This window comes from Musa acuminata, chromosome BXJ2-4 (assembly GCF_036884655.1).
Source record: "Musa acuminata AAA Group cultivar baxijiao chromosome BXJ2-4, Cavendish_Baxijiao_AAA, whole genome shotgun sequence".
NCBI lineage: Eukaryota > Viridiplantae > Streptophyta > Magnoliopsida > Zingiberales > Musaceae > Musa > Musa acuminata.
Window position 1 is genome coordinate 9,514,424 of NC_088341.1, and position 19,686 is coordinate 9,534,109.

General features: G+C 38.4%; 1 protein-coding gene across 2 annotated transcripts; it reads left to right on the top strand.

The window, feature by feature from the left end:
- The first annotated feature begins 1,056 nt into the window (after nt 1-1,056).
- LOC103981284 (probable homogentisate phytyltransferase 1, chloroplastic) lies at nt 1,057-16,301 on the top strand. 2 transcript variants are annotated; one of them, XR_010485965.1, is made up of 14 exons: nt 1,058-1,238; nt 7,770-8,050; nt 8,190-8,273; nt 8,369-8,443; nt 8,571-8,654; nt 9,237-9,326; nt 11,955-12,056; nt 12,233-12,328; nt 13,347-13,418; nt 13,500-13,595; nt 14,112-14,216; nt 14,392-14,472; nt 15,908-16,002; nt 16,076-16,301. XR_010485965.1 is itself a non-coding variant. In XM_009397959.3 (13 exons), the coding sequence occupies exons 1-12, from the start codon at nt 1,172-1,174 to the stop codon at nt 14,431-14,433; spliced, it is 1,194 nt and encodes a 397-aa protein (XP_009396234.1). In that variant the 5' UTR covers nt 1,057-1,171; the 3' UTR covers nt 14,434-14,472; nt 14,629-14,811. The 2 variants fall into 2 exon arrangements, 1 of the variants encoding a protein (XP_009396234.1); XM_009397959.3 differs by lacking the exons at nt 15,908-16,002; nt 16,076-16,301 and adding an exon at nt 14,629-14,811 and having other exon boundaries at nt 1,057-1,238.
- Nucleotides 16,302-19,686: the final 3,385 nt, after the last annotated feature.

Sequence of the window (19,686 nt, forward strand, 5' to 3'; positions counted from 1 at the left end):
TTGGCGTGCAAAAGTCAACTCAGCAAGATGATGTGCCAGTTCAGCTCAGACTACATCAAATCAACTCGGTCGCAGTTCCAGAATTCTTACTCCTCCTCCTTCACCATACAAATACCCCCCATTGAAATGGTGGCTGTATCTCATCCGTCTCGATCAAAAGCGGACACAATTCACATGTCTCGATCCAGCAGCAACCAAACGCATCCTATCTCGGTAGAACGGCGAAGAGTATCTTAATTACACGCATCTGTTCCATAGAGAAACGTGAACTTTTACATCAAATCACATCATGGATAGTCTCAATCAAACGCAGTTTGAAGTATTTGGAACTCCACTGGGATACGCATCTTGTGCGTAGCTATACCTCGCAGTTTAAGTATTGCCATTGAATTAGAATGAACGGTCCGTCTCAAGCATTGTCACAACTTTCTTTACAAGCATTTGACTTGTAAGGATCACTAGCAGATTTAGTATAAAGACTTGTTCCAAATACAGAATAGTCTATCATATTCAACTCTTTTTTGGTAAGGATATAATTATACTCACATAAAATAATTTAGATAGTAAAGATCTTAGTAATTTAATTGTAAAATTGAGCTTAAATCTCACATTCATCACTTACCTTTGTATAGTTGAGACATTATACAAAAAATTCTTAAAATTATAGGTTCTTTTTGAGAATTTATCCAATAAAAATTAGGAGATAATTATTTATAACCACCTCTAAAAAATTTTAAATTATTTTTTTTATAAATAAATATAAATATCTTTTTTTTTCCTCGAGAGATGATGCATAGAGAGAGATGAAATTAGAGGTTATGAGCAAAACAAAATCCATAATATTGAGATTACAAATAATAAAATAAAATAAAAATAATATATATATATATATATATATATTTTAAGGGATTATAAATAATAGGGATGGTGACTAGTAAATAAGGTGATGTGAATAGTAGGTTTCTAATATATATATATATATATAATAATAATAATAATAATAATAATAATAATAATAATAATAATAATAAAAGCGGGGAGGGAGGCAGAATCGACGGTAGAAAATATCTCGTGTTGGCGCCTAGAAAGAGGCGGTGGTTCTCCGTAGATCCAAGCAAGAGCTCTACCTAGGTTGGCCGTGGAGTGGACGGCGACGGCGACGGCGACGGCGATGGATTCGCTTCTTCTCCGGCCTTTCTCCTCCCCTCCTCGCCTCTCCTTGCCGGCTCCTCGCGCAGGTATGCCTTTGTGACCCGTCGATCTTGGTGGAAATCTCGATGTTTCTCTCAAAGAATGAGTTTTACGACGAGAAAGTCTTGTGGGGAACGGTAAACGAAGGAATGAGGCGTCTAGCAACTGTAATCACTCTCGTTGTGTTTTTTCTTCTTTTTTGAGGGAATGTCTGTGGAGCGCGTTTTCGGCTTGATTCTTTATGAGTGCGTTATTGTCTCTAAAAAGAACTCTTTTTTCTTTTGTTTTCGCGTTCTTCTTTGGTAGAGCATTAGCACTTGACCAGAGATGAAGTCGGGATGATGCTTCTCTACCTTAGATTCACGAATCTGTTGAATGGCTCCCAATGGTCCCGTTACTACGGAATCACTTCAGTGTCCCTTTACTAAAGGTTGACAAATGGTGGTAACTTATATGTTACATCTAACCCTAGCATGACTGCAAAGAGTACCTCTCGATTTACATGGTATGCTGTGCTTTTGTGTGGTCCAGTTGGATGCCCGTGCTACAGAGAACTTGTTTGTGCTGTAGGAAGTCTGACTCTTGGGAGTTCACGAAAGAGAGTTTGGAAACAGGATCAGGTTAGGTTAGTTAATCAGCAAGAGGATACAGGATTTACGTTGCTGGGAGGGCAAAAATACTTAAAGAGTGATAGATCATTGACATGAAAACCTGTTTATCAAACATGTTGAAGGGGTTAAGAGCCAGCTTTCAGATCCATACTGGTGTTTCGACCTAGGCTCGGTACGGTACGGTACGGTGTACCGAGCTGTCACGGACAAATTTCGAAACAGGATGTTTGATGTAATGCTTATGTATGTCCGTGTCTTTTGGTATGTTCATGTTTTGTACAGCATGTAGAGGGACAATCGAAGGCTTAATAGTCCCATTTTAGTTGGGTTGGTGGCCGCTTTAAGCTTGTAAATAAATATTGTGTCATGTGGACACTTGTGAGAGATTTTCTGTCTGTAATGGACTATTTTGACCCTTTGTTGTGTAACTGTTCAGAGCTTGTAAAGTCTGTTTGTAATTTGTATTGTCTATGAAGTGTTTCTTGGAATGTTTGCTTGTGGATCTCGAGTGAGGCATTTTCTCGCACCCGTTTTTTCTTTTGTGGGTCCTAAGGGACCATGGGAGGCTTCGAGGAGGCTGACCTTTGCGGACGGACGCGTAAGGGTGCCGCACGACTTAGGCAAAACCAGTTAAGTCCGTGACAAATGGTATCAGAGCAGGACAAGCACTCATAGAAACACTTAGCATGCAAACATGGGGGACCTAGCGGGGTTGCGTTGAGGGTAGTCAGCATACGCCCGACCGTTTGAGAGAAAACAAGCATGGAGATGTAGGGAAAAGGAGTCGCTCGGAGAAGCGAGCATTTGAGATTGACATTTAGAGGAATGGCCAACCGTTTGCGCAAGAGGCACCACGAGAACAGGTAAGCTTGGAAGAATGCGGAGCGCTCAAAGGTTGGGATGGGTGAGTTTGAGCTATGGCTCAACGTTGACAACTATACTTGATGGTGCTCAAGGCAAGTGAGGCGCTTGGCAAAGGATGAGACCATGCAAGGTGGAATGAGTTGCTCAATGATCGAAACAGTTGTGCAAAGCTCACAGAAGTGAGGGGAATTGTTAACTCAAAGAATTCGATACTCATGCATGGGCTTGTATGCGGACGATGGAATGTTCGCGGCCATCCTAAGGCGACCGAAACTCGGCGCCATGGAGCATTGAAACTTTCTCTTCTACATGTGAAGGATACGTCTGTAGGACGCTGAAGTATGCAACAAGTTTAGCATGTTGCTAGGCCTTGAGAGGTGCAGCGGGGGTTGTATTGATGTGGAGTCGCAATCTAACAAGTGCGTTTGCAGGAGGCAGAATAATGCACAGTTTGTTTAGCATATCGGAGTAGTCCGAAGGGGATGGTAGTCTCCGAAACAAAGAGAGATGTTGCTCCAACGGGACAGTTATCCAGGAGGGATAAGTCCCGGCTCTTCAGAGGGAGAATCATGTGGGACGGACCGCACATGTTGAGGAGTACCTCAACAAACAACAACTCCACGAAGCTCAATGGACCAAGCAAGCGGCGAAGAGTCGTCGCATGATCTCGCTTGAGAGAATGCATTGGTAAATGCATTGCGAGATCAAGTGGGGGAGCGACCCAAAGCAACACAAATGAAGGCACACTTGGAGTCGATATGGAGATCGGACTCAAGGGAGGGTTGACCCGTGGAATGGTGGGCGCGAGGGCCACCATCAACTCAATGCAAAACGAGGAGCGGAGCAACTTGGGTGTAACTTGGTGAAGTACCCAAGCCGCATGAAGAGAGCCAACATAGAAGATGGAACATGGAGCGGAGGCACAAAGCTTTCCTTGGACAGAGGTCAAGGACATGAACTCTTGCAGAGGCAAGAGTAGGATCATGTTGTTCCATGGATCCTTCATTCTGACTGAGCGGACTCATCTTGTATGGTGCCAAAGACGAAGGGAGCTTCTGGGCACATGCACCTTATCTCTGAGAAGCATTTGATGGAGGAACTAAGGCGACTTAACTTGCGGAGGCGAAGTTGGGTTCAGAAGGCCTTGGCACGGGGCAAGAGGACGCGGAGGCGGGTACTCTTGAAGAATATGCCACAGTGTTGCCATTCAAGTTGCCATGAAGGAAGCGGTGCGCAGCGAAGATTGTGCTGGTAGGGGCAGAGGCCTAGGATCTAGACAATGGTGCACTAATTGCAGCGAAGCCGGGGGACTTCGGGAGCTACTAGGCGACGGACTGTCCTAGAACGGTGCTTCATCTAGGTGTGACCCAAGAGTGGGTGGATGAAGGTCGATTGCCAAAGGAGCGAACAAAATCGAAAGTGGAAGAGACCCTGCGATGTATTGGCAGAGGCCACATATGGAGGGATCACAATTCGAGTTCATCCCACAAGGATCAGAATGCAATAGAGATGTCACCAGGAGGCGACATGTTGCAGCGGATTGTGGTGGAACAGTTCGTGGCAATGCGAGACACACGACAACTAGTCCCGTGAGGGATTAGATCATACAGAGGTATGATCGGGAGCTACTGGAAGCTCCACTTCGGTGAACAACACGACGGTAAGAAGGGCTATGGATTCAAGGAGTGAAGGCCATGGTACCGCAGAGGCGGGTCTTCCGTGCGTGCATCGAATTTTGCATCGAATGAAAGCCTTGGTAATCAGCATATGGGGGCTGTGTTCCACCAATGGAAAAAGTTCGAATGCAAGTACCAGTAAATCCCATGGGAGGGACTTGATCATGCAGAGGTATGATCGAAGTAGCTGGAGAGTTGGACTGCTCCAGAGCTCATATTTGCTTAAGGGAGCCCGATAAGTTAGAGGACAAGGTCGAGTAAGCGAACGTTGCTACCAAGGAAGCTAAGGAGAACAGAATCGGTGCAAACCCTACAACGTGATGGCAGAGGCCATGCATGGGAGTTGCAGTCTGTCTTTTCATCGACCAAAAGGAGCTGCTTGGAGAACACAGAGGTGTTGAAGCAGGGGGTCGAAAGGGGCGAGGAAGCGACGACGAGTCTAGAGGGACTTAGCTACCCAAAATCAAGCATCAGTTAGAATGGAGGTGGACTCGGAGGAGTGCCACAGAGACATATCTACTGATTGTGACAAAAAAGGGATGCAGATGCGAGGCGACGGATAGTAGTGCCATGGGCATGGCAGCGTCATGGTACCGCAGAGGCGGGACTTCCGTGAAAGTCATTGATCCCTTGCTCTCATGGAGGGAGAGCGCTTGGTCGTGAGAGGGGCCGAGGAGGTGGAGCATGCAGAGGCAAACTCCAAGTACCGAGACAAGACTGAAGGGCAGAGGCCAAGGAACTTCGTAAGACCAGTGTCAACGAGCTTCTCATCAAGATAGCCGAAAGTGAAGGACTTCGGGTCAGGCAAGAGTGCATGACCAAGGAACGAAGCAGGCAGTACGCGGTGCTGTACCTTTGCTACTCAGTGGAGTAGGCGGCAGAGTTGATGGAGAAGACGGTACAATCCCAGAGGCGACCAAACCTATGAGAGAATTACTCTAAGTTGGGGTGAAAACTTCCTGCATTCCAGAAGTTCGATGGCATTGAGAAGGTGAATCACAGTAACTTACTCAACGCAAGAAGTGCAAACACTTCAAGTGCTTCAGAAGTGTGAGCAAAGAGCAGACGAAGACCAGTAACCAGCTCGATGCATGGAGTACAACCTCGAGGAGGCGGGCGAAGTTAAGTAACCTTTGCCTTCTCAACTCTTAAGAGAATGGGCGAAACCGAGTATCCCAATTCTCTTATCTACCCAGCAGAGGAGCTCTGCACATGTTCAAAGACCCTTCAAAGATAATGGATGACAATAGTTGTCAAATCCTCACCAACGGTGATCAGTGTTACTGAGAGTAGATTGTCCGCTTCATTTCCCAACGAAATGCCAATCGAAAGCGGAAGTGATGCGAACCTACTTGGAAGCGACAACTAAGTGAAAGAAGAGTCAATGAGCAAATTTTGTGGAGGAAGGACCCAAAACTTCAGAAGTCTGCGAGACGATGCTCGTTAAAACTCCAACAAGCATCCACCCAGTTCAAGCAGCATGAGGCATTTGAGAGACTGGCGTAGTAAGGATGGTCTTTTCTTTCATACGGAGGATCCGCAGGAATCAACAAGGATCAATACAACTCAGCCAACCCCACACCAGAGTCAGAGTCATTGGTGAGTTGAAGCAGCATGGCGGATCAAATGTTCAACTACTAAAAAACAGCAGTGGAGAGCAGCTGGGAGCCAGGAGGCACATTGCAGTTGGAGCAGAAGATTGAAGACTCAGCAAAGGCAAGGAGTTGCAGTGTCGGCAAAGGCTTCGACGAGGACGTCGAAGGAATAAGTTGGGGAGAATGTTACGGACAAACTTCGAAACAGAATGTTTGATGTAATGTTTATGTATGTCTGTGTCTTTTGGTATGTTCATGTTTTGTATAGCATGTAGAGGGACAACCGAATGCTTAATAGTCCCATTTTAGTTGGGTTGGTGGCCGCTTTAGGCTTGTAAATAAAGGTTGTGTCATGTGGACACTTTTGAGAGATTTTCGGTTTGTAATGGACCATTTTGACCCTTTGTTGTGCAACTGTTCAGAGCTTGTAAAGTCTGTTTGTAATTTGCATTGTCTATGAAGTATTTCCTGGAATGCTTGCTTGTGGATCCCGAGTGAGGCATTTTCTCTCACCCGTTTTCTCTTTTGTGGGTCCTAAGGGACCATGGGAGGCTTCGGGGAGGCTGACCTTTGCGGACGGACACGCAATGTTGCCGTACGACTTAGGCAAAACCAGCTAAGTCCGTGACTGAGCTGCTATAAGTTTCTGAGCTGGCTATAAGTTTCAGACAATGCACACTTATAATCTATGAATAAAAAGTTTCCTCTTAGAACAGAGAATCTGAGGTGTACCTGGTTTCTGAGAAGAGGCATGCATCTCAAAGTATGTTTATGCATGGGAAACTAACTACGCTTGATCTTTTTATTCGGTCAGTTAGCTTTGTGTACTGGGACTTAGTTTGTTGAATATGAATGTGTCAGCTCATATCAGTTTCACACACACTATCACACAATGAGTAGATGCTGGCTATATAGTCAAAGTAAAGCAGCTTGGGAGACGGATGAATGAATTCGATCAAGGCATAGTTCCACAAGATGAGTTGCCTAAGTAGTAACTTCTAGTGACAGGGGTTTGATCATGTGCAAATCTTGCTGGCAGAGATGGTCTTGTATTTTGTTTTAATTGTAGATAGTCAGTCAGTGGCAATACAAAAGGGGATAACTATAATTTGCAAATAACTCGAGTTTGTCAGTGATATCCGGGATGGTTTTCAGGCTCTGTCATCGTGTTATTTCATTTTAAACCATTAGCTTGTTCATAGGACTGGAGTATCAGTGTTTCATACTCAACCTGTGTGGTTCCCTAGTCATAATATATTGACAGTTCAGGATGGTTAAATTTGCTTTTGTGTTTCAAACTCTGATTGCCAAGTTTATGCAAATAAGGGTACTTTCTTAATTTCTTTGCCCATTTAAGGAATTCAAAATATCATAGAAAATTTAAATGGATGATCTTGTTAATACATACTTTTGAAATTAAAGGATGTATGCAGTGCACGAAGCTCCTGCTAATGCATCTTTCAATGCATGCAAGGCTTACCTCTATATTTAGAGAGGTTGTTTTTGTGAACTCGTCCTTTAGGTCATAAAGGAGCAATCATACCATTGTACCAAGGCAAGGCTAGCTCTTCGCTTCCTGTCCCACTTAAGTGTGCATTGCCTCAGCTATAAGTTTCATCACAATCAGCAGCCTGACTGAGCTGCTGTCTTCTGGTGTTTAACTCCTGAAAGAACATTAACAAAATAGGTTATAAGTGTACATCTTTTGCTGAGGTCTGCCTTTTGGTTCCTTTTAGGGAAGCATGTTATAATAATAATAGATCAGACATCCTGCTTGATCAATGATTGATTTTGTTCTTATTATGTCTGACACACACAATTTCTCTTGACAGGTTGTTGTGTCCCAAGCCAGCACTTTATCCAAAAAACACGCAACATCACGGTTAGATGTAATGTTGGAGGAGTTAAATGGGATCCCAGTGACCATCATCTTAGACACAGTGACAGAAAGTTTGTGCCTGGAACTAGTTATCCATGTCATGTTAATGCCACATCAGGGCACCCGTTTGGATCCCAGCCTGAAGCTTATAATCCTACAAATAGTTGGAAATCAGCATTGGCTTCGGTAGATGCTTTCTACAGATTTTCACGCCCCCACACAGTCATAGGAACAGTTAAGTCACATTCTTTGAGGTGATCTACCGGCTGAGTTTTGTATGCATCCTTGCAATTATCTTGTTTTTAATCTTGTCAATTCACAACTTGTTCTGTTTCTATATGATGGTAGTTGACGAGCATTTATGCCTTAACAGATAATGAGTATAATCTCAGTATCTTTGTTGTGTGTTGAGAGCTCATCCGATATTTCTCCTGTGTTTCTGACTGGATTATTGCAGGTAATAGTGTGAACAACTTGTTAGTTCATTATTTAGTATGTGCTCTCATTGTACCATATAAGTTTGCTGTCTCACTCTTCATCTCTTACATGCAGGCAGTTGTTGCTGCACTTTTTATGAATATTTACATTGTTGGACTAAATCAAGTCTTTGACATAGAAATAGACAAGGTAACCCTCATTCTCTTGAACTTTATCCTTTGTCCCCGGAGGACAATGAAACACCATGTTATGCTGATTTTCCATTAAAATATAACTCAGATGAATTGAAAATTTTATTTGTTATGCTTTTTTTCAGGTTAATAAGCCAAATCTCCCTCTAGCATCTGGGGAATATTCCTTGAGGACTGGAGTTGCAATTATTTGGACTTTTGCTGCCATGGTAGATCCTTCAGTACTTCATATGGTTTAGACTTTAGAGAACCACCTTCTTTCTCTTTTTAATTTAAACCTGAAGGATATAAGTCATGGGAAGTGATTTTAACAGCCAGATACATTGATCTCATTGAAACCTTTAGATTTTTTTTTGTAATATATTTGAATTTCTTCGTCTAGATTTAAACAAATTTAGTGATAATTTTTTTATAAGTATGAAGCCATGGTGATGAAGTCATCAAGTGTTTTCTAATATGACTATTTATGTTCAGCTTGTAGATATCACATCCCAATATATCTTTCAACTCAATCAACGAAAGAGATGCTTCTTTTATTTATATTAGATAGAAATATGTTGATATCTTTTACTTAGATCTTTCCTGATAAAATATTGGCTGACAATTGAGTAAGATCAAAATTGACACTACTCTCAGAACTTGTTATGGACACCAAAGTGCATCCGATATAATGTCCAAGAAGAAGTTGGTATCTTATTTGTGGAATTGTTTTTAAAAGACACAATGGAAAATGTATCTATATAATCTTCAAGCACCAAAAAAAGTTGCTAATTTTCACTATCTTGTTTCAGAGCTTTGGCGTTGCGTGGATTGTTGGTTCCTTGCCATTGTTTTGGGCTCTCTTTGTCAGCTTTATCCTTGGAACTGCATATTCAATCAACGTAAGTTTGTTTTCTTTTATGAACTTGCCTTTTCAGAACTGGAACTATGGGGATGCTTGATGAATTTCTTGCCATGATCTTCAATTACTAGAAATTTATAGCTTAGTGTTGCTTCTGATAAGCAATGGGAATGAGGTAACATCATATATGGGGTTGCAGTAAAATTTGTAATAGTTAAGCAAGTCTGAACAGATTTATTGTTTTTAGCCAAATAAAGACTTCATAGTATATTTGAAAACAGAAATAAATGCTAGAAGCTAGCTTCTCTAATCCTTGATTGAGGCCAATCTAAGTTGTGTCCAAAAACCTTTCTTGATAGGAAAATAATCACAAGGATCTCTAGATGTTTTGATTTTCCAGTGGAAGAAGTAAACTGAAAAATTAGGCTGCCTTAGATTGGTCCTAGTGATTACAAGACTCTTATTGGCCTATGACAAAAACAAGTATTCAAGGCCATCTTAAAGTAGGACACAAATTAAAGAGTCAGAACCAATTCTTATGTAAATCAGCCTCAATTATACCAACTAGTTTGACCTAACTATTGTACAACTTGAATGAATGGTTGCATGATCATATATTTGAATAAACTGATCCTACTTAATAATCTATCTAAGGATTTACTAGAGAAAAATATGACACCTAACGAGTATGGTCTCTAATTTAAGATCGAAAGAACTGTGACTGACACTTTAAAATAGATCACATATTGTATTGCATCTTCTTTGAGAATAATATGCTAAGTTCTTTTGCATCAGGGATCTAATGATTGATCATAATAATTACATGTCTGAGCTCTGCAAATAAGTTTTTAAGTTATTTCTATTTTCTAGTCATTCTGGTAGATAGTGAACCGTTACTGTCAGTCTTACCTTTGGACTCTATTATGTCTGACATTAGAATTTTATCTTTTTGATTTCCCCTGCAATCTTAGGAAATAGAATTTTTTGAAATCATGTAGCTTCTTTACATGCCTATTATAGAAAGAAAAGACTTCTTGCAACTTGTCAGTTATTCATGCCTGTAAAAATATGGCCCGAAACAATTTGTAGTAGATCATAGGCTCCCTAGGTCACGTTTAACCTCTTCGTTTCATATCAGTGTATGTAGTTAATAAATCCTTCTTTCTCATCCTACACTGTGTGATAAAATGTCACTGTGTCCTTACAAGAGGCAAATCCTTTTGGAACTGAATATATTGTTTATTCATTATTATTATTATTATATTATTATTATTATTATTTTGCATATGTAATAAATTTGGCTATTTGAGAAATGACACTTATGAATGAAGTATGGGACAGATCACTGTCTTTGCTTCCTTTTCTTTTCGGAAGTCTGTTGTCCAAACTTTGTTGTGTATATCTACATTCTATGGTGGCCTGACTAGATAGTCAATTTCCATTATGTGGCTCTGACTGTGACTCGACGTGCTGTTCATGCCCTGTAATAGCTATCATGTTAGCATATGTGCGTGGAACTGCCAATGGAATGTGATTTGTGTTGGTATTGGCATAGTAGATGCATGCTGGCACAGACTGACACATCAACATGTGCAAATGTTACTCCTGACTAAATAAATCAGGAGGGTGCTAAAGCAAAAGGATTCTATCAAGCATGTGAAACTTGATAAGGTTGAGTAAATGGAAACAGAAAATGGGCAACGAGGGCATGAGGAGTGTTGTCTCCAATAATCTCAGTGGAAGTCAGAGGAAAAGTGGCTTCAGAGGAATGAAGACTGCAGAATGAGATTGGGAAACATAGTGGACCTCTGGGTTCTTCAGAGGCCAAAAATGTGAATATGAACAATAGGATTTGCAGTTTTTGTCATTTGAATGATCTACATAGGGAAGTTGACTTTCAAAGATTATTTGAAGTTCAGTAGTTCTCAGTGATAGTCTTCACAAGGTAATTTGACATTGGACAAACAAATGTGTGGTCATCCGAACAACTGGGCACCCTCTTAGACAAATTCAGTCGAAAAAATGCTCTTATCATTTTGACCATATAAAATAGTCTTTAGTGAGTTGCCAGACAATTTTTTACCATTATGTGATAAGGGCAACTACTAGTCAGGTGAATTAGCCTCACATGAAGTGAACCTCGACCCATCAGTTTGGTCAGTTTTCCAACTTGAACCTAAGAGTCTTTTACCAAAAGTTGTATGTATCAGTACTTGGATTCTAAAATATAACTTTTGGTTCTGGTTTGACTCTATAGAAAGGTTGCATTTTGTGGCTAAATCTTTATTTTTATTTCTCACTTTTCGCATGCTTTATTTTATGCCAGGGATCAGGTGGAGCTTACTGCTTTTTTTAAAGAAGGTTTTGTATTATGTATGATAGCTCTTCTCATTATTATGTTTCTCATACTTCATGTTTTTGTAATTATGCAACTAATTTATGCTTAATGCATGATTGTATACTCTTTTGCACAAATAGATTCACAAGCACATTGAATGATTGAGGGCAAACTCCGAATGCACAATGTTTCTAATGGGATTGATTCTTGCTGGTTAAGAAACATTATGGCATTACTTCTTAAAGTTTGAATGTGCAAGACAGATACATGGTGTTTGCTAATGATATAGTTATTTTTTTTCCTTGATGGTCTTGATTCTGATTGTTACAGCTGCCTTTTTTAAGATGGAAGAGATTTGCTGTTATTGCAGCACTCTGCATTCTGGCAGTGCGTGCTGTGGTTGTTCAACTGGCATTTTTCCTTCACATGCAGGTAGGCATCAATAGCTTCTTTTGGCATTTTTTGCATAAACTATCATGCATATAATCTGGGCATGTTTATACATGTTGATCCTTTACTTCTTAGTGGTGCTATGTCTTTTCACTGTCAAAAGGTTCAGCACTTATTTCATCTTGTTGATGTATACTGGATCTTGATAAATGTTCCAGACGTTTGTTTTCGGAAGATCAGCCAATCTTTCCAGGCCGCTGATATTTGCAACTGCATTCATGAGCTTCTTCTCTGTTGTTATTGCACTGTTCAAGGTAATTACAAGTTTGAGTGGCTGAAGTTTTTTGAATTTGGACGAGTGCCAGTATTTTGGTAATAGTTTCATTTGTAAGTTACACTATAAAAGATCATATGTGCATTTACATCTGAGGAAGCTCTCTCCTGCTACATACACCCATGCTCTCTTCTCTTACTGAATCAGAAAATCATATGTGCATTTAGATCTGAATGTACCTTCGGAAGGCATTTAAACATGTACTTTTCATGGTAATTCAGATAAATGTGAAAATATGAAACTTCTTTTGGTAACCTCTAATACATTTTTTATGGTATCTTTAGATAAATGCTCCAGATTGTGATCGTGTATATATCAACTTTACTAGTAAAGTTGAGATGTTTATAATGGTTGCCTGAGCAGTGGCATCCTAGTACACTAAAATTATTGAAAGAAATGGAGGCACACAACATCAATTATAAATTTTAGGTTTTTTAGATGAAGATGAGTTGAACAAGTTTTACCAAGTATGATATAACTCCAACAAAATGCAGCTTGAGCTGCTTGTGGCATCTTACTGAGAATATCTTTGCCGAAGTCAAAATTTTCAGCTTCTCATCAACAACCACAGCAATATGCCATGGACTAATGTCAAATTTAAGTGAAGCAATATAATGTACCATAAGGCATGACTAATACACAGTAAAAAGAATTTGTTATTCTGATATCATATAGGAGACCACTTGGGTTAACCTCTGAAACTGAATATGAAAAAAATGTTTCTGCTTGCTGTCAACTATTGTATATTTAATGTAAAGGCTATTTAAAAAAGTCAGAGGATAAGGAGCTGGTGGACCATCTGTTTCCCAGGATTACCGCATGCTCTCCGTGCAACATGCTATAACAGATAAATGTTACAAAAAAATATATGCTCTTGATTATTGTTGATCATTGATTTTCATTGGCAAACCTAGATGGAACTTCTAATGTAATTACCTTCAAATACTGTTAGAACTTAGAACAGTCCATTTCTTGAGTGTACTACTGATCTTATGCAGGATATACCTGATATTGAAGGTGATCGTATATTTGGCATTCGGTCTTTCAGTGTTCGTCTGGGTCAAAGACGGGTATCCTACGAAAGAATACTGATCGGTCCTTTAATTTTAGATTATCTTGTTCATTATCCTGATGACATTGTTTTTGAGCAGGTGTTTTGGATTTGTGTCTATCTCCTTGAGATGGCATACAGTGTTGCCGTGGCCATTGGAGCCACTTCTTCCTGCCTATGGAGCAAGTTTATAACTGTATGTGACCAACTTTTATTCTTCATAATTGGTTTAGCTTCAATTTTGTTCAAATTAAGTTTCAGGTATTAAAAAAAAGACGATACAACTGGTTAATCCCAATTCTATCAAACAAGTTATATTTAAATTGAAATAATCAGATTATCCTCCAAGATAGCTATTTAAATGGACAATCTCTTGCATTATTCTTCCTGCAATCATCAATAAAAAAGAGCTAACTATTATTCCTTTTAAGGAAAAAAATGGAATTTGCAATCTTTTATGATATTGTTTCTGAATGTTGCTGACATTCTGACTGCAAATGCTAGCATATGGGCAGGACTGTTATTGTTCTTTTGATTGCATCTTGCAAATGGTAATTCAATTTTCTTTTGCTTCACACATGCACATCCCCAAGATAAAGAGGGGATATGCGGTAACGATAACAGCAGACACTGGTCACTTCTGGGTTCTAATGAACGTAAAGGTCTGCTTGAAAATTTTTATTTTAGTTAATAGGAATGCTGTCCTTTGCAGATTTTGGGCCATGCCATCCTTGCTTCAATCCTCTGGAATCGTGCTAGAACTCTTGACCTCATGAATAAAGCTGCAATAACATCTTTTTACATGTTTATTTGGAAGGTAAACTATTAGATGTATGGGAACTGTTATGTGACATGAATTTAGAATTTTTTATTGGTAGAGATTTTGGAATAGATGAATTGCATTAGAAAATGTGTTTCTCATGATGCTTTAGATCTAAACCATCACCATCGAGTTTCTGCAGTTCAATGACACGTGTACTTTTTGTCTTCAGCTGTTTTATGCGGAGTACTTGCTCATTCCACTTGTGAGATGATTTTGGGGGTAAACTGGAAGAACAACAAGCTGCTTTTAGGTAAAAGTGATTGGAAGTATAGGATTATGTTCTTATTAATCTCAATTTAATATCCCAAGTTCTTTGGTTTTTATTCTGATTTGTATTCTTTCGTGTTCATTGTCTATCAACTTGGTCCCTTCTTGTTATTACCAAAAGTAATTAATTGAACTACAGGTTCTTTGGAGCAGCTTCCAGGGTATGTGAACTCTGTATAGATTAGGAACAACCTTACTGGGCTTTCGAGTGACATGATTGTAATTTCAGAATTTTGTCTAGTAAGGTACATTTGTATAAAAAACACAATGTAATTCAATAATTCTATTTCCTTGCAATTTAATAAAAATATGTTCATGCGAAGGATGTGAATTTCCTCTCCCATCTTTTTGCCATTGCAAAATCTTCTCTTGTGATTTTCTGTATTTTTGTTGTCTTTATTAATCATCACAACTAAGTTTGAACAGCTCCATCATGTGCTGGAAAAAGTTTCTCTAGTGAAGGGCAGACTTTTCTTATTGAACATATTTTGAGTTCAAGGATTAAGCCTGTGACCATAATTTAGCTTACCATGATCTCCACCTCCAAGTAAAAGTTTCATAGCACTAGCATTTTCTTTTTGTTTCTTCCTTTCATTGTAGTAGGAGAAAGAAATCATAAAGTATTTCTTATTATAAATATTTCAGTTTCACGTATTCTGCACAACTTAGCAACAATTTACATTAACCTTAAGATGAGGGGGATTGTTTTCAGTCATATTCCAAGAAAAATGAACAGCTGGGTTGTCAATGACAGACTGAAGGAATTGGATGATTGCTGGTAGTGGACTTAATGAAATCTTAGGTTTGGCTCTCTAGTCAATGATACATTGAATCAACCTTGGCAATGCCATCTCCGTTAGCATTCATCCATTCTTATAGGTCTTTTAGAATTTTGACTGAGCCATCTTTGCATATTGCTTATGGTCCTTTCACAGTAAAATACAATGTTTTTTTAGCTTCTGGTATCCGAACTATTGATTCAATGATCATATTCAATTCTTACATTGATGAAGAAATACCATATCAGCCTTTCATGATTCATTCATCAGGTCATTTGGAACAATCCTGGATTGTCTTGTAGTCACAAAAGTTCAGCAGGAATATATAGGGACAGGTAGCTAGTAGTCATGTAGTTTTGTTGTCCAGGACCATCCAAGCTTTGTTAAAATGAATGATCCTTTCAATTAGTTCTTGAGAGAAACATGTGTACTACTAATGCTTTAACTCTGAAGCTATATATATATATATATATATATATATATATATATATATATATATATATATATATATATATATATACATAATTTTTCTGAGGAATACTCTAAATCTCTTAGCCTTGAGGGGTGAGCATTTTCCACCATGGCCTGTTCTTGATGGAGACTTCACCTCCCAAGTTGCTCTGCTCTCTTGGCATGCAGGAAACTCATTATTTCTCTTGGACTAATAATGAACCAGCACTGGACTGCAACAGATTCTCCACTTCCACAAAATGGCAAAAAAGACAGGGGGAAAGGTATGAGCAACCAAGTATGAAACATATTATTTTACTACTCTCTAGTGCTATCATTGGAGCCACTACTCTACAGGTCTTAAAGATGCATGGACCTGGAAAAAGGCAGGGAAGATATGTGTGTTCTATATCTAAAGTTGAGCCATCTTTTAGTTTATATGTGTTTGGGAATTCAACAATTGGTGTCTAGTCATACAATGCCTGCCACCACCATTTCCTGTCTTTCTTTGTGACTCTCCAGATTGCCAATAATTTCTTGTGACACTACTAATGCATGTGAAGACCTCTGATGAGTTTGTCCATAGCTTCTCTTTAGCTGAATCATTCCCTTCCCTGCTGATATGTTCTCAGGGTTGAACTGTCATATACATTTGATTGATCACTGCCTTATATTTTTCTTCCACAACATTTCCTATAGAAATCTTATGAGAATTTGGAACTCAGCAACAAATGATCTTGCTAAACAAAACATAACACAAGTTTCTGCTTAACCTGTCAACTTCTTGCAGCAAGAAATGTGGGACTTGAATCTCCATTACCTGTCAACTTCAAGTTGAAGTGTACACTTATGGAGGTTAGCCAACATAGATTAGAACAAAAAGTCCCAGCCAGTGGATACCAACAGTACAGTGATTCTACATCTGGTCCTCAACAAAAGTTCTCTTTGCCACTAAATAGACCAGATAACAATAGTCTTGATTCCATGAACATGAATAGTTATCTCCAGGTCAGTTATTGGTTCTAGGTCATATTCTACCTATTGTTATGATGTTTAACATAAATCATGGAATTCTAGCAGACAGTGGAGCTACAAGATGTGTGTGCACTAAGACTGGAGAGATTTTTCCATAGACATCACTTAGTCCTTAACAATACCAAATATCTCTCCGAGTAAAATTGGGAAGATAGCAATTATTGGGAACACCAGTGTTGCTGTTGTCTAGAATACTAGTAATATCATAAAACAGGATGGCAGTAAAATAGATCATAAAGATCATCTTGGCATTATTGTGGATGCAAATTTAAGCATCAGTGTATTATGCATCCCATATATATCTGCATATTTCTATTTGTCCTCCAAATAGGACATGATCTAAACCTCTTCTTGGTTGGAATCTAATATCATGGCTCTGAACATCTGTCACTCACTGGCCAAGAAATTAATAGAAAAACCATCTGCTAGAGAGAGAGAGAGAGAGAGAATTAAACTACAATAGAAATCATTGGCTAGGCATAATATTCTCTTTTGTCCCTCAAAGATCTCATCCTTGCATCTCCCATACTTCTGGCCTTCCATCAAGTCAAAAGATGGTGAAGAGAGATGAGTGCCATTGGGTGGTACAGGAAAGAAGGGTTTCATCTTGTACTATACATTATGCACCACTCATTCTGCTTCAGTGCTTCAGGCATCTTTGAGACACATAGCACATACCAGCTCATGAAAGTAACTGCTCCTGGAGAACACATCCCTCATTCATTTCTTTGAGTGAACTATGGAATCATATCTGGGAACCATTTATGATCATCTTGCAAAGTACACAGTAGGATAACAACCAATAATGCAAAGGTTGGACTTTGTTGCAAGGCACCAAATATGTAACTCCATCAAAGCTTGCACTAAATACCATTCTTATTTAAGAACACACACACACACACATACACACACATACTCTTATTTCTTTGGCAAAATTTCATATATATTATATTGATTTTTTAACTGTAGATTTAACTTTAATCCCTGTTATGTGTAAAAGCATGATATAAACTAACTAAAATATCCCATGCTTGGTATGACAGCATACTCTGCTACTTTAGGTTAGCTGAAGACAGACAACTGAAGCATTCATCTTTAGTCATCTTTCTTGTTCTTTGGTGACACAAACTCCTTATTGAATTCAGAAGATGATGGTCCAAAGAGGGCCAAAGCTTTTTTGCATGATTGGTAAAGGCCATTCCATGTTCTTGATGCTCTGCAGATTTCTTAGCTTTGTTATCTGCATGCCTCACCACAATATTTTTCATGCAATGGTTGTAGATTTAATTGCACAGTTGACTTGATGCTGCCTGATTGGTGCTGACAGGAACAAATCATATCCTCCTCATTTTGGTACTCAATCTTCCTTTTCATCAATATTTCTGAGATATCTTATTTTCTCAACATTCTCAAATTATTTCTTGGTGTTTTTCCTAATAAATTACATATATTTATAAATAAAGGAAGAATGCTTTATGTCATGTCCTGCCGGGATTTAAGAAAAATAATATTGGAACATATTTTATTTACAAATGTGCTTTTTTTTTTTGTTAACTGAAGAATATATACACATACATATATATATATATATATATATATATATATATATATATATGTGTATATATATATATATATGTATGTATGTATGTATGTATATATTATCATTTTTATGCCAACCCAACCTAATATCATAATTTGCCGGTAGAAATAAAAGAAAAAAATATTGAAATCATGGTAAAGAAGCGAAGGGAAGATGATGAGGAATTGCCAATCAGTCAAAATAGGAATTGTAATGATTCTGATTGAAATCGTGGGTGAAAAAAAGTGTCTCTGTTCTCCTTTCTCTGGATTTGCTGTTTACTTTCATGTCATCTAAGACTTTGTGAGGAAAACTAATGAGACATTTGACTTGGCAACAGGGTGGAGATAGAGAGATCTTCCTCAATTATTTGGCACTCTTCAACACCACACTACATGAAGAAACGCATGCATTGACTAACCACCCCTCATCTTCTTGTTCTTCTGACGCAGACTGTGCCGGCGGTGCTTCCCGTTGACTCTCCGATCGTCCACCGTGGACTCTGAATGCGTTGATGGGAACGGTAGTTCTCATCAGATGGAGAGGGAGGCATTCCCAAGAGTTCGTCAGATACATTATTATCAAGCTAATATTTTAAGTATAGACATATATCAGATAAGTTTTAAATCTTTAACTTTTGATAAATAGATTTAGGACATCACAATTTGAAGATCGACATATGATAATCACATCATAAAAAAAAGATAAAAATCTTAATTGATTGATAAATATGTCATGATAGTAAAATCATGATCGTAAACCTAAGGATTGTCTATAAAAATTAAATATGTGATATACTTTCGAGCTCGAATAGTTTAAATTTACTTTCGGAGTTTAACTCAGTATCGATTAAACTACGTTGGGAGCGTTCTTTCGACACTACACTTGGTGTTTTAAGTACATCGAGAAGTTTTTGACGCAGATCAAATTTGAACTAAGTGGAGCTAATCAATTCTCTTAAATCTGTCACTCATATCAAGTATTAACAGTTATAAAATATGATAAATAAAATTTTAAATCCTCCAATCTTTACTAAAACCTAAATTAGTTACTTTGAATTTTGATTAGCATTAATCTACTTGAGTTGACTATCTTTACTCTGTGTGAACTCTAATAAGTTGGTATTTGGATTAGAAAAACATTTATTTTAACATACATAGGAAAAACATATTTGGATTAGCATATTTTAGATAATTATGATCAGTAATACTTAATTTTAGTTTGGTTTGTTTCATGTAATATGAGAGATATATATGAAGCATTTTAATATTCAGAGGGATATATATAATAATATACTAAAAAATAATAGGGATAAAAATTGATAGTGATAATGGACGGACTAGAGTTAAACTGG

Coding starts and splice junctions, on each gene's coding strand:
- LOC103981284 (XM_009397959.3), top strand. CDS start 1,172: ATGGATTCGCTTCTTCTCCGGCCTTTCTCCTCCCCTCCTCGCCTCTCC. Junction 1,239..7,769: donor CTTGCCGGCTCCTCGCGCAG/GTATGCCTTTGT, acceptor TTCTCTTGACAG/GTTGTTGTGTCCCAAGCCAG. Junction 9,327..11,954: donor GAACTGCATATTCAATCAAC/GTAAGTTTGTTT, acceptor TGATTGTTACAG/CTGCCTTTTTTAAGATGGAA.